The following is a 15,682-nucleotide window of genomic DNA, read 5'->3' as shown; positions in this document are numbered from 1 at the left end:
TATATTGGGACATGAACTATGAGAGTTGTGTGCGTCCTAGCAAACGATCAGAAAAACATAGTAACAAACAAGAAGTGTTAATTTTTTATACGTGTATAAATAATCCACTGCATGCCGAAATCACAATGGACCTTTGGGGACTTTTTAGTTTATTTCTCTTCCCTTGCCAATGAAGAAAATCTTAAATGGGTTTTATCGGGTAATTGAGTTTTTGAGTTTGGGATTACACACATTTGTTGGGCATGCCAAACTAATGGACTGAACCTCAAATGAATAATTTTATAGTAGAAATGATTTCCACTCTTTAATGGTTTACTGTGTACTCATTGTTTATGTTCTTTGATTTGCTTTTGATTTTATTTTTTTTGAGTATATCGATATTCTTACACTAAGGGGAGGAATAGTTCGGTTAAACCACATAATGGACAACTTAAATTGGTATTGAATTCGTCATCTACAAGATTCGAATTTAAGACTTTTCACTTCAAAATGAAGAGACATATCACTAGACTGTAGTACTGAGTGATTGCCTTTTTTTATTTGTTAAATCATTCTAAAAAATTATAAAGAAAATGAAATTGATACTTGTATTTACAACTCATTCAATCCGTTTCCTAAGAGGAATCCTATTTATGAATACTGAAAAGGATTGTTGGGGTTGCTCAACCGTCTGGTTCAGCAATTGGAACTGTTTATATTTCAAGATTCTCATTTAAGTCATCAAAAGCACAAATTCAACAAAATAAGAAGAGTGCTACCATGCCTACCCGTCAATGATATCTTTTCACCAAGGTATTAAATATTGATAATATCGGAAATATCAGTAGTTCGAAAATACGGAAATATCGATGGAAATATCGGGATAATATCGATATCGATAAAAATAATATGGAAACCACGGAAATTATAAGAAAAACTTGGAAATTTTTATTGAAACTTTACAGGATATTTATTTAGTCAATTATCTATTAGTTTATCACAAAAAATTGGAAGGAAATGCATTGCATGATGGATTTAACATTATCAAGTTGATTATATAGCGAGCTGGCAAACATTGTGAGTGTAGAAAATATGTAGTAATTAATGAAAGAAGTTTAAACACACCATAATCATTTATATATAATGAATTAGTACAATATTTTACACTTTATACATTGCATGGTAAGATACATGAGTGACTTAGTACCACATAGAGTTCCTTTGAGGTTCAAATTTTTCACTATCTTCATCATCTCTATGTGTAGAGTGAGTGTATTGTGAAGAGTAGTTATCAAATGATAAATCCCCAAAATAGTTTTGCATGTAATTGTTAACATGCCACCCATATGGATATGAGATTGGTTGACCTTGTCCATAAGCCAAATCATTTGAAGATTGAGTCTCAGATTGTTTCCATAAGTCACTCGATTCCATCCCAACAGGAATGGGATATGAAGGGTAGGGAAATGGTTGGTTATGAGTATAACCATAGTTACTACTTCCCAATCCAACATAGTCCGAAGTTATAGATAACGAGTCATCTTCTTGACTTGACAAAATCCCCTTGCCTTTTTCTCTACGAGTATAGTCCTTCCCTATGGCACCAATTCCTGGTCCTGCCCGCCTACTGCCATGGTCCTCATCCTATGTTGCATGCGTGAAGTTTGCCTCACCAGTGAAGGGGCTCATAAATCCGGGAGGTGGTTCAACATAGTTTCCATATCCACCACCACTACCTCCAGCTCCACTTTATCCTTCATCATTCCCACCTCCGGTGGTAGGTGAGTCTCCTCCTGATCTTGTACTAGAGCTATCATTAGTATCAGCACGATGTTGTGGTTATGTAGGATTGGAAGAAGGTGGAATTCCAGTGTTTCTTGGTCTTGGGCGCAAAAGTTCTTCCAAAGAGTCAGCGCTGCTAGATCCCACCTCTTCCGCTACTACTCTTTCTACATTTATCCCTTCATTACGTGCTTCTTCAGCAACTCTGGGAGCTGGGTTGCCTTCATCATCATCTAAATGAAGAGGTCTAATCCATTGGTAAAGTTGGTTACCCTCTGTATCATCATCTTCAGCAACAATATCAAACACATCTAGTGGGTCACCATGGTCGACATGATCTATTTCTGCTTCCTTATCTCGAATTTGAAGCTTCATGTTGTAGTAGCAATAAACTAATTTTTCCAACCTACTATGAGCCAACCTATTTCTCTGCTTTGTGTGTATGAGTGCAAATGTGCTTCAATTTCTTTCACAAGCAGATGAGGAAGCTGTTTGTGATAATACTTTGATTGCTAACTTTCTCACAGTTGGTGCATCGGTCCCATACATGATCCACCATTCAGCTACAATGAAAAACAATGTTGATAAGCCTAATAACTCCAACAAATTCTATTATAAACTTATCGTGAAATATGTTTACACTCACTAGGAGACATTTTTGTTTGAGCAGCAACTGATGTTGGTTCTCCAAAAGTTCTTCTTGCATCTTTAAACCATGTTAGCTGAATTCAATAAATCGTGTTAGTTTAATCCAACAAAGTAATTATTATAATTTAAGTAATTGTGTACCTCATTTCCAAATTGGCCAACTGCTGGTGATGCAGGGTCTAATTTAGAGTATACATTATATACAGCACGTATAAGGGTACCATCATCTCCAACACCGGGTCTATATTGGTATCGAGGATTCAAATAATATGCTGTTCAAAGAAACACATACTCTAATAAGAGAAATAATACTTATGCAACTAAAGAAATGAATTGCAAATTATGACATAATTTATACCTGTTGCATGCAAATCGTGGTATAATGTTTTATACCATCGGTCTTCAATTATCTTTATGACCCACCTTGCACCATGTTTTCTTTCCAATTCATCCTTCACTACACGCATCAACTCATATATTGCCCCCATAGTAGGATACACTTCTGTGTCAACGATCCGTAAAACTTTGTAAAGAGGTTCAAACACTTGGCACACATGTTCTGATTGAGTCCAAAAAGCATGATCAAGCACTATACTTTCCACCATACAACCTGCATTTGAGCGGCTGAAATTGTGGTTGGCCCAATCGTCACTAGTGAATAGTTGCTTCAACCCTGCTTTCTTCTTAAGTAGGCTGTCTAATGCAATATAGTTGGTGGCGAATCGAGTGGTAGCTGGACGAATAATTTCTCCTTTGCAAAATTCACGCATATTTGCCAACAACCAACCATGATTGTAAATATAATTTGTGATTGTTCTAGCTTTTTTTACCACAGTAGCAACATTCTCTCTCTTCCCCATTGCCTCAAACATGAGATCAATACAATGTGCTGCACATGATGTCCAAAACACATTATGATGCTTCATTAACTTTTTTTCCAGCTTTGACAAATGCAGAACCGTTGTCGGTCACGACTTGGACAACATTATGCTCTCCCACCTCCATGATTACATCCCTCAATAATTTGTAAATATACTTGTAGTTCTTTATATGGTCTGAAGCATCAACAGACTTCAAAAAAATTGTCTTTCCCTTGGAGTATACCATGAAGTTTATGATAGACAATCTGGTCGGGCCAGTCCATCCGTCACACATGATTGTGCAACCATTAGTTTCCCACTTTGACCTCAACTTGTTAACATACTCGCCAATGTCTTTATACTCCATATCCAAATATTTGTTTCTTATCTCATAGGGAGTGGGAGGTTGTACTCCAACACCGGCCTGTTGACATCCCACTACCATATTTTTGAAATGATGTGATGATGCTTTCTTAGCAGGGACATTTTAATAGATAAAGAACTTGCTAATTAGACGCCCCATTCCCTCCTTCACATTACCTCCAGTGAAATAACTCCAAACACTCTTTTGACGTTCTTTGGATGACTTATATAAACTTGGGGCTATTGGTGGTGTTTGTTGTGATTCTCTAAGACTGCCTCCCCGTCTCATTTGTGCACCACCACTTGTCCCGGAACCTTTTGCTCTATTAGGAATTTTATGAAGGTGTTCTCTTTCCCATGCTGACTGTTTGGAGGCACGTAATGCTTGTTTCAAACTGCGTCGTTCTTCAGATTCCATGTTATCATCACATTCATCCTCATTGTCATCATCATCACTATCAACCGCTTGGCCAATGACTTCTCCTCGTAGCCCAGCTCGAATATTTTCCATTCCATGTGTTATCTTTTCCTTCTGCTGTTTTTTATTTTTTAATAATGTGCTGATGAATGCCTTTACTTCTGGGGGGACATTATCGCATCGTTGGACATTTTTTGCTAGATCTAATCCACTAAGATGGTACTTAAGTCGTGTCACTCTGCCACTCTTCATTACCCGACCACAATATTTGCAAATTGTGCCATGTTTGTTTCCGTCTATTGGGTCTCCATGTTCCCAAGCTGGATCACGTTTAGTAACTCCACTGGACATCTTAAACGTATCTATATTTATTTTTCATGAAAATTGGACAATTATTTTTTGGCCAAAAAATATAGTAGTGATGACGGTTATATAAGAGAACCTAAATAATAAAGTTATTCTACAGAAGAATTAAATACGAAGTAAAGAAAATGATTGTAAAAATTTAAGTAATTATAAAAATAATATGGAATAATAAAACCTAATATTAATGAATAATAATCCAATTTGATAAAAAAATAATCCTAATATAAAACATAGTGATGAATAATAATCCAATTTGATAATAATCCAATTTAATAATAATCCAATTTAATGAATAATCCAATTTGATAATAATCCAATTTAATGAATAATAATCCAATTTGATAATAATAAAAACCTAATATTAATGAATAATAATCCAATTTGATAATAAAACCTAATATTAATAAAATAATATATAACATTAAACATATTAAAAAAATAATAAATAACATTAAACATATTAAAATTATCCTAGGGAATAATTATACAACATTACTTAATTACTTAAAAAAATTAACATGTAATTGTTAACATTACTTAATTACTTACAAAAACTAACATGCAAGTATTAATTACTTAAAAAAATTAACATGTAATTGTTAACATTACTTAATTACTTACAAAAACTAACATGCAAGTATTAATTACTTAAAAAAATTAACATACGAGTCCACACAAATTTTTTTGTTGTTGTATAAATTACATTAATATAAATATAAGTTTGTAAACTTACTTTAAATATGGAACCCTTTGTGTTCAAGCTCTGGAATGGATCTGGAATGGCTTTAAAAGGGGTAAGGGAAGAAGAAGAAACGAAAATGCTCTGAATGGCTCTGATACTCCACCTCTTGAAATAATATCACAGTGGCATACGGTTTTGAATGAAACCACCATCCATGGTTTGAAATTGTACAAGTTATAATTGTAAAAGTTGTCTGCGCTTTGAATTATTTAGATTCTTTTCAAAGAAATCACCATTATTTTTGTCCATGGTCTGAAATTGTCAAAATAATTGTAAAAGTTGTCAGAAGTTCCTGAATGAGTCCTGAGTCCTGACAGGAGGAACCACACACACACACACAATGCACGCAACCACACACGCACACAACAACGCACGCACACAAACATCACACACGCAGACACACAGAGACCTCTGTCTCTCTCTCTCTTGATCCTTCTCTATTATCTCCATTCTCCACTCCCACACACACACACAGAGATCTCTCGATCTCTCTTCTCCCTTCTCCCACACACACACCACGGCCTTCTGCTCCTCCCTCTCCTTTCTCTCTGCACCGAGACCCACATACACCTCTCATTTCTCTCTGCACCGAAACCCACACGCACACCATCGCACCTGCTCCGGCGAGTTTCTTCAATTTCTTCGGTTAGGTAAGCTTCAGGTTTTCCTTTTTCTATTCAAGATCGAAGCTTAGATGTGAAATTGAAGTTCTATCTCGTGTTTTTGCAAGGTTTTTGGGATGAAATCGGCTCGGGAATAGGCACACCCATCTCTGGCAAGGCCGTGGGTGTCGACGAACTTTCCGAACACCTCCGACCGTTTCACGGCAAACGGACGTTATAAAAATGTTCCTTTCGTCTTCTATTTCATTTTGATACCTAGATCGGAGTCTAGGGGGCTCTTTTACAGTCGACCGGAGCTGTAGAAGCTTCAGCGTTCTTCTCCGATTTGCACAGTTCTGAAATTTCGCAATAATATCGACAATATCGCGATATTATCGATAATATTGCGATATTTTGACGAAAACCAATTGGATAACCATTAAAATATCGGTCCCGCGAAAAACCGATAATATCGGAGAAATATCGCCGATATTATCGGCATTTAAGACACTGCTTTTCACCTACCTTATATTCTCACCCATCATAAAAAATTAAAAACACATGATACTCTCTTTACACCCACAATTATTCCTAGAATGTCCTAGATACATTTTTTCAACTATTTTCCTATAGAAAACAAAAATTGAAATTCAAAACCACGCCACCTGACCCCAATTCGATGACAACCCCCTTCCCACCGCCAGCCAACTTTTTCTCTCTGGAAATTTGGAGGAAAAGAGGGCCCTGACATGTCCCATTTCAACAGGAACGAGGATAATAAGTGACATTCTCGGTCGAATCGATCGTCGTTTCTGGACTGGTAAGGAGGATTTGGGTTGAGGTTGAGTTTGTTTATTAGTGGGTTCAATTAAGATGGAGAAAAGAAAAGATTAGGTTGGGGATGAGACACCAAAACGGTGGAGGATGGTTGCCGTTAGATTGAACGGGGTGGGCGTGGCTCTTTGCTTTCCTTCTAATTTTCAATTTTTTGTCTTGTTTTTTCTTCTAATTTTAACAAAGTAGCAACTAGAGCTAGTGTGTTGATTACATCTGCCATTTTCCTTCTCCTCAAATCTCTCTTTTGCTTTTTGGGACTTCTCCTCCATGTTAAAGATAACAATGTTTTTTTTTTAATTGGAAACAAAATGTTGAATTTATGTTATTTTGGCCATAAAAAAGAAAGATAATAATTAATTTTGTTAGGGTTTCAAAAGTCATTTTACAAAAGGTTAAATATGTCATTAAAATTTTCAATAAAAAGTGGGTGGGAAAATAGGGTTGAGGGGTGGGTATGTCATCACTCAATAAGAAATAGTTTTACCATTTAATTATCATCATAAAGATTTCATTGTTTTTATTGTGAACAATGTGTACACCAGTCGGCACATTCGTTTATAGGTAATGAGTCTTTTACTTATATTTGTGGAGCAAAAAATTAATATAAAAAATTCTAGAGCTGACACGTGGATTTTTAGCTACAAGAGAACAAAATTCCTTCATTAAAATTAAAGACAAAAACTAAACATGAAATGCGAGAGGATTTTATGTCTGTTTCTGATCGATCTACTGTCAGCTCTGATCGATCACCCAGAACTCTTCAACACTTCTTCTATGCTTCTATCATAGTTGAATTGATTGCCACTTCCATATTTGTATCCAACATTCTAATTTTGAGCCGTAAATCACAACAATCTCCATCTCGGCAAGAAATTAGCAAACTTCCAAATCAAATACAAACGCCAAGTGATCATCAAATTCTTTCGAAATTGATATCCGCCATGACTCAAAAATTCCAAATGGCTTCAAAACTTGAATTTTTCTCCAGCTTTCTCCAAAAATTTCATTACATAAACTAGAAAATAAGAGCCAAAAAATCTATGCACAGCTCAAAAAAAACGAACCAAAAATGCGAACCGAATGAACGTTGCCTCAAAGACAACCAAAGGATTCAGTATTCAAACTCTTAAAATCATCCTCCCATCCAATTTTTTTAAATATCAAATTTCGCTAACAATGTAGAAACCTTCATAATAACCGATGTGAAGCTAAAAATAATCATAATGCAACACGTGGATCTTTGGATAAAAAGGACAAGAATAGCCTTGAGGCACATCAGGATTCCTACGCGCGAGCAACAGGCAATCATCCCTCAACCAAGTCAAAAGTACCCAAAATAGGTAATAATTCAAAACCTATTTCATCCATCCTCATCAAATCCTTTCCATAAGCTAACTCCAAAATCTTTCCCTTTTTATTATACTAATTAGCTAATCAATTAGGGAATTATTCTATTAATTGGCTAATTATGCCCAATTAAACACAAATCAAGAACCTAGTCCACAAAGAGAGCCAAGTGGCCGGTCCTCTCTCACCCAAGGAGGCCGGCCACACCCCTATAAAAGTGCTCTCATTCTCTCCAAAATCCAATTCCAATTCTCTTGCTAAATTCTCAAAATTCTCCAAACACTTTTCCCTCAAAATTCTAACTTTGGCATCAGAGGTTCTTCAGCCAAAGCTCTCCCCCCCTTTCATCATGGGTGCATGAGGCTCTTGGTCTTGACCAAAGGTGTTATTTGTTTTGTAGGTGCAATTTTGTTCAAGATCAAGGAGGAAGAAATTTGCATCCACAAATTGGTACTTTCATTGAGAGGAAAGTCACACACTCGTAGAAGACTCTCGCATCAAATGTTTTTCTATTTTCTTGTCCATTTGTAGATTTTTCGTACATCCTTATTATTAGAATTTTTTATTTGCAAAAATTATTTGATAAAACGTAAACAAGAAGTACAATGGCTAGAAATTTAGAAAATTCGACAAGTGAAAATTCCAATATTCAAGAGATGGGACCGCGGTAATCCACGAGGCTAAATGTAACAATAAGCGGAGTGGCACGACCACTACGAGGCTCCACCATGGCAACCACCCACGACAAGATCCATGGCATCACTACCACAGCCCAAGCCGTGCCATCCAAACTTGCACGGGCCCAAGCCCAAGCCTTGCCATCCAAGGCCCACGGCACCAAAGCCACGACCTAAGCCATGTCACTCCAAGCCCAACGCATTACCAAGCCAAGCCCAAACCTCTCACTCGCGTGCGCCACACGCCGAGCAGCCTACTCTTGTAGCCCAGCCTGCTCCTATGACTTCTCAAGAAGCCCAAGTCGGCCCAAGACTATCTCAAACATCCGGACCTACCATTGAGCCGAAGGCATTCTCACCATATTTCTCCACGCATTTGATAGTTCCCAACTCAAATCTTGTGCCCGGAGTCTACCATCCTTCCATCGCTCAAGAAGGCATATTCTTTCCAAGCTCTTCCAACCCGAATGGCGAACAACACTTGTCCCGAAAAGTCATAGAGTTGACAAGTGCCCTTGCACAACAGACGACCTTAGTGATTAGCTCTTGCAACGCATCGAGATCCAACGTGCCCTAAACGAGGTGTCCTGAAATAGAACAAGGGCAAACAAGAAACCTCTCTAGCAACATCCTGGCAAGCAGCCACTCCACCAACCATGAATCGAGCGTTCGGGCAGCGTACAATCCCGATTGGGCCCTTGAGATAGCATATACTCCAGTTTTAGTACGCGGATGAGCGTGCACTCTCGACTAAGCCCACAGATGAGTATACACTCATGGTTGGGGCCACGCTCCAATAATCAACATGAGCAGCCTTCTAGGTAAAGCGTTCATTTGTGGCTAGGCCCGTAATGAGCATTCTCCACATCACATCGGAGCAGGTAGCATGACGAACATAGAGAAGCAGTCACTCAATTCGGCTCAAGTTCAACCAGCAGCCTACGAAGAAATCCCTCGCCTGCTAGGAATTTACCTCATGCACCACAGCTGCGGCATAGACTAGCCGAGCATGGAGAAGAGCAGACTAGACCAGCAGGTCAAGACCGGGGGCAGCCGATGGCTCTGCTACCCCCAACAAAGGCAAATTCAGGAAGAAGTAGAAAGGTTCCTCAATGAACAGATGTGTGATTTCCAACGCAACGAAGTGGCCGATGAAACACTACGGTGGGATATGACCAACATGAGCAGGTCACCCTTCACAGATGGGATCGAGCAGGCAGAGCCTCCACGCAAGTTTAGCATAACACACTTCACATCTTTCAAAGGAGATGGAGATCCAGAGAGGCATTTGAAGCACTATCAAAGCGTAATGGTCATTTATCAGAGCAACGATGCTCTTATGTGCAAAATATTCACCACCACTTTACAAGCCGAGGCGCAAGATTGGTTTCACACCTTGCCACAACAATCCATCTGGAGTTTTGATGATCTTTCCTTGGTTTTCACCAAAGAATACTCATCCTACTGCTCAATCAAGAGAAAGTTCGACCACTTGTTCAACGTGAAGAAAAATCCAAAAGGGTCGCTCTGCAACTACATGAAAAGGTTCAAAGCGGAGAAGGCAAAGATCATCGGATGCGAAGACTTAATAGCAAGTGCAACCTTTCAAAAAGGACACGCAGCAAACCACCCACTGTTTGGAGAAATGATCATGAAAGAATACCTGACTCTAGTAGACTTATTTGCTTTGGCAGTGAAGCATGCACTTTAGGACGAGGCTTGACGATCAAACAACGCACCCGAGCAGCCTAAAAAAGAGTCGGTAGTCGCTCAAAAGAAAGAGGACGGGAACCAGTCCAACAAAAGCAGGCATAAGGCTAAACATAGGGACCGACCCACGACCAAATAAGGTTTGACAACCAAGAACTACTCTAAGTTCTCAATTCCGATCCACCAAATCCTTCGCGACATTAAGAACGAGGCATGGTTCAAGCTGCCGAAACAATCGAAGGGAGATACTTCTAAGTTGGATCACACCAAATACTGTGCATTCTATCGAAGTCCCGGTTACACAACCGATGACTGCTACACTTGGAAGAACAGCTAAAGAAACTCGTGAAAGAAAGCAAGGTCGACAAATACTTGAACAAGCCAGTTGTGCAACCTAAAAGGAATGCAGACGATGACGAAAAGTCGTCAACCAAGATGATTCAAATCAATGGCATTTTCGCCGAATCCGAGCACTTGGGGGCCACTAGCAACTCTAAAAAGAGGAAGATCCAACATGCTCTATTAGTCTCACAGATCCAAGCAGTCGACACCCAACCTGGACCAATTATTGGCTTCACCGAGCAGGATGCTAAAAGCGTCGATTTCCCACACGACGACGCACTAGTAGTATCTGTCCAACTAGCCCATGTTATAGTTGATAGAATAATGGTTGACAATGGAAATGCAGTTAACCTACTTCAACTCTTAGTCATTTAGAAGATGGGCCTAGAAAACACAATCATATACTGAGCAGAGGTACTCACCGGATTCAATGGGCACACCTCAACTGCCATCGTTCACATCACACTCGACATAAAAACACCTCCAATTGTCTCAAAGCAGACGTTAACGATTGTAAGTGATCCATCTCCCTAGATTGAGATTCTTGGGAGACCTTGGTTGATCAAGCTGGATGCCGTCATTTCCATCAAGTATCAAAAAATCTGATTCTGTTTCCTGGGAGGAGAAGTCGGAGAGATCAAGTATGACCAGGCCGCATCTCGATGATGCACTGTGCAAGTTTTAAAGCAGTCAAAGAAGAATACCTTTAACCCCGTAGAGGCTACCGAAGTCCAAAAGGATGAAAATGTTACCAAATAGCAATTACAGCAAGCGGATCAAGAAGATGGCGCCCAAGTAGACAAGATATGATGGACACCCGAAGAGGATGCCGAGATCATCATTCTTGATCCCCAACAGCCGGAAAAGACGGCTAGAATTGGCTCACGTCTAACCCCAGTTGAGAAGGAAGAACTCACGACTTTCCTTAGGGAAAACTGAGACATCTTTGCATTGTCACCTTCCGACATGCCTGTCATCGATCCCGAGGTAGCTTGCCACAAGCTGTACATCGACTCGTTGCCAAATTGGTGATCCAAAAGAGAAGACATTTCGTACACGTACGAGTAGCGATCATCAAGGTGGAAATTGACAAACTACTGAAGGCCGGATTCATAGAAGAGGTAGCACACTCAACATGGCTTGCCAATGTCGTGCTAGTCGTGAAGAAAAAGAAGGGCAAATGGAGGGTTTGCATAGACTACACCGATGATTTGAAGGTTCTAAGCTCAATCCACGAAGGCGTTTGTGGCAACCACTCCGGAGGCCTAGCCTTAGCACAGAAGGCTTTTAATGCAGGCTACTACTGGCTTACCATGCACCAAGATGCTAAAACGTTAGTACAAAAGTGCGACCACTGCCAACGCTATAAACCGGTACCAGCACTACCTGTCAACAAGCTACACCCGTAGACGAGTCCTTGGCTACTCATGCAATGGGCAATTGACTTGGTATGACCTATGCTGCCTATTACTGAGGGCAGAGGCATGATGATCGTAACAACCGACTATTTCACCAAATAGGTAGAAGCATAGCCATGACTACTATGACTCATGCGGACATAGAGCGTTTCATATAGAGGAACATCATTTGCCGATTTGGCATCCCTCAGTCCATCATCACTGATAACGGTCCGCAATTCGTGGGCAAATATTTGGTGAAGTTCTTCCTAAAGTATGGCATCAAGTAGCACATGTCCACGTCGAGATATCCTTAAGGCAATGGGCAGGCCAAAGCATTCAACAAGACAATCCTTGACTGGTTCAAGAAGTCTCTCACCGACAAAAAGGAAAAATGGTCAGACGAACTCCCCGGATGTCTATGGGTATATTGCACCACCAAAAAAATGAGCAACCGGTGAAACTCTTTTCTCTTTGGCATTTGGTTTGGAAGCGATCATTCCTCCCAACATCTTTGTGCCAAGCATTAATACTCTACTGCCAAACATTGAGCAGAACAATAAAAGATGGCCATAAGTTTAGATCTAGCAGAGGAGAAACGCGAGCAAACCATCACTCGCATCGCAGCCTACCAACAGCAGCTCATTTCCAGCTATAATAAAAGGGCCAAGATCCGGCAGTTCCAACCTGGAGATCCAGTCCTAAGAAAAGCCTTCATCACTGCCCACAAAGAAGGCTCCAAGAAGATGGATCCCATTTGGGAAGGCTTGTACAAGATTAGCAAAGTAGGCGATAAAGGTAGTTACACCCTTGCCACCATGAACGATAAAAAGATCGAGAAGCAATATAGCACCTACAACTTGAGAAGGTACCATGTGTGACCTCCCACCATATCAAGACCCGAAGACTCAAGCAGCTTAACGGGCACTACCTTTCAAACCGAGGACTATCCAATTGTTATGCAGTCTTTTATAGCTAAGTTATTTGTTCATTTCACTCATTTTTCAATGAGAAATTCAGAAGTAATTTACAACTTAACTTGACTTCATGTCTACAACTACTTATCCATCATACACTTCAAAAGAAGATCGCACCCTTCTTAGGGACTTACCGCAATGATTGCACCCCCCGAGGGACCAACCATGCTCTCTAGTGCGAGAGGGTAAACTAATTCCCTAACACCCACATGGGTCTGCTCTCCAAAGTGGGAGGATAAACTCTACACTTCGAATATCCAGACGTGGATAAGCCAGGCTGCCATAATATAATCAGATGCACGATGGTTTGTGCCGGGATTCCTAGAAGTAGCCATGATGGTCTTTTTCAAGGTTTAGCTAACTAAAGGATTTTATGTCTCTTAGCCTAATCCACGGGGAACCAAGCCCTAAAGACGGAGGGGGCACATTACGCAGTATGCCTTACGGACGACTGCTTTGGAAACGTAAAAGTTACCGAGTGCACTAAGGTAGCCTACGATTTTTGAAAGACTACCTATGGCTTGCCCTTCGAGCAGTAAAGTTGCGCTAGACTTATACAACTGCATATTCTTGTGAAAGGTTAAACAAGCTAGCGTGCATATATGAAGCCTTATCCATTGCCGACATGCTACGTAGTCGATAAGCTTCACCACTGCCAAGTGCGAAACAACCTACACCAAGTCTTAAAGTGTTGTGGTACTTGCTACGCAACCTACGAAATTGGAGAAAGCTAAGGTTAATAGCCTAGTGGTTACGCGGACTTGTCTACTTTTGTAAGTAAGGCATATGGCTGCCAACCCTATGGCTAACAACTTTGTAAAGTTCTACACCAACACCTACGACTGAGTAGGCTACACAGGCATGTCTGCTTATAGAAAAGCAGCACGCTTGCCACTGGCCTATAAAGTCTAAAGGTTAGGGCATGAACAGAAGAAGCGAAGACGGAGAAAAGCGAAGGAAACAAGTTTAATAAATTTTCTAGCAAAATTAATAAACAACTAGCAAAGACTGAAGAAGCTTAAACAAAAGCAACAAGGAAAACAAAGAAAATCCTAAAGGCTACCTAGAATACTACTCTTCAGCAACTTGGACATCCCACGACTACTCGGTTGCCACACTTTTAGCAGCCGTAACGCTTCACTCGTAGCTGCCCCAGCTTAGGCACCAACCTCTCCGACTATTTCACCAATAGAAGACTCAAAAGTAAATGCGAGCAAGTCTTTCGGAGAAATAGAGAAGGTCTCAAAATCTTTACCAGAAAACTCAAAGTCGAACGACCGCCCGAAGAGATGATCAACATAACCCAACTTGTAGAAGTCGGCTTGATTCTAAGTAAATGAAGCCTCGAACCCAGCCTTCTTACCTTTCAACTGCTCATTTTTCTCAAGCAAACAAGCATGAACTCACTGCAGCTCATTCACTTCTTTTTTTCAGATTCTCATTGATCTTCAAGGCACCTTGGAGTTCCAACACTTGAGGCTCAAGTCTATCGACAACCTTCTTGAAATGGATCACTTGGTTGTAAGCAGCGATCAGTTCTTCATCCTTTGCATAAGCAGCATAGCGGAATACAGAGATGGCACGTTCAAGATCTTGAATCTGAGGTTTGTAACACTCGATCTCCTTATCTGCACTTTCATATTTTACTTGGATCGCCTCAAGCTTAGTCTTCAAATCCACGATCTCTTGGCGAGCGGTCTCAAGCTGCAGAGAAGTGGGGGCAGATATATTAGACCCCTTCATAGTAGCAAGCTTAGATTCCAATTTCTTGACTTCTTCGGTGGATGAGTAAGCTTCAGCTGCCATAGTTCTTGCCACATTCTTGGAAGCCTTGGTATCCTTGTGATCAAGAAACATAGACTCAGCTGCTAGAATCGCCATTTTTCTACATCATGGCCAACAGAGCAGTCATCCTATACCAAGTCGTATGCTTCGCAAAAGAACTTGGGCCAACAACCCCTTTGACGCCATCAATAAACTTGGCACATACATCCATGTCCTCAAGCATATCTAGTTTCAAAAGCGCACAAATATCAGCAATTTCCCCATAAATAGACTTGGTGAATTTCTCATGACTGCTTGCACTAGCAGTCTCCTTATTCTTAACAGACGAGTTGGTCTCGGCAGCAAATGGAACAGGTTTGGCGCCATTTTAGTAGGCAGGGGCACCTTATCACTCTTCATAGCAGTAAGCCTTTCCAAAGGTAAACCATACTTAGCCCCAAACAGACGCTTTGGCACAAACTTCGGCACCGAAGGCATGGAGGAACTTCTACGCTGGGCAATCCTATCAGCAATCAAACTAGTAGCCTTCGGAATGGCAGACGCCATCGGCATAAATCTAGCAACCTCATCTTTCTCGCTCTTAGAGGAAGTTAAGTCAATCACAAGCTTGGGAGCAGCCAGTGAACCCTCACGAGCAGCGGAATGAGTCTTTGACTTCTTCTCAGGAAACGTCTCTTGAGCAGCTGGTGAACTTTATTGAGTAGCAGAGGAAGTCTTCGGCTTCTTCTCGGCAGACATTTCTTGAGTAGGAGGGGAATACCTCTTTTTCTCACATTCATTTGTAGCAGGCTCTACCACAGTGATAGGATGAACCAACGCCTCAGCCTTGATTCGTTTTATCTCCTCTCGA

General features: G+C 40.4%; 1 protein-coding gene across 1 annotated transcript; it reads left to right on the top strand.

Moving 5' to 3' along the window:
• The first annotated feature begins 9,630 nt into the window (after positions 1-9,630).
• LOC139189434 (uncharacterized) lies at positions 9,631-11,048 on the top strand. Its single transcript, XM_070808387.1, has 2 exons — positions 9,631-10,293; positions 10,665-11,048. Exons 1-2 carry the CDS (start codon positions 9,631-9,633, stop codon positions 11,046-11,048), a joined length of 1,047 nt encoding a protein of 348 aa, XP_070664488.1.
• Positions 11,049-15,682: the final 4,634 nt, after the last annotated feature.

The sequence above is a fragment of the Malus domestica genome, chromosome 11, assembly GCF_042453785.1.
Source record: "Malus domestica chromosome 11, GDT2T_hap1".
NCBI classification, from domain to species: domain Eukaryota; kingdom Viridiplantae; phylum Streptophyta; class Magnoliopsida; order Rosales; family Rosaceae; genus Malus; species Malus domestica.
This window is presented reverse-complemented; position numbering and strand designations above follow the sequence as displayed.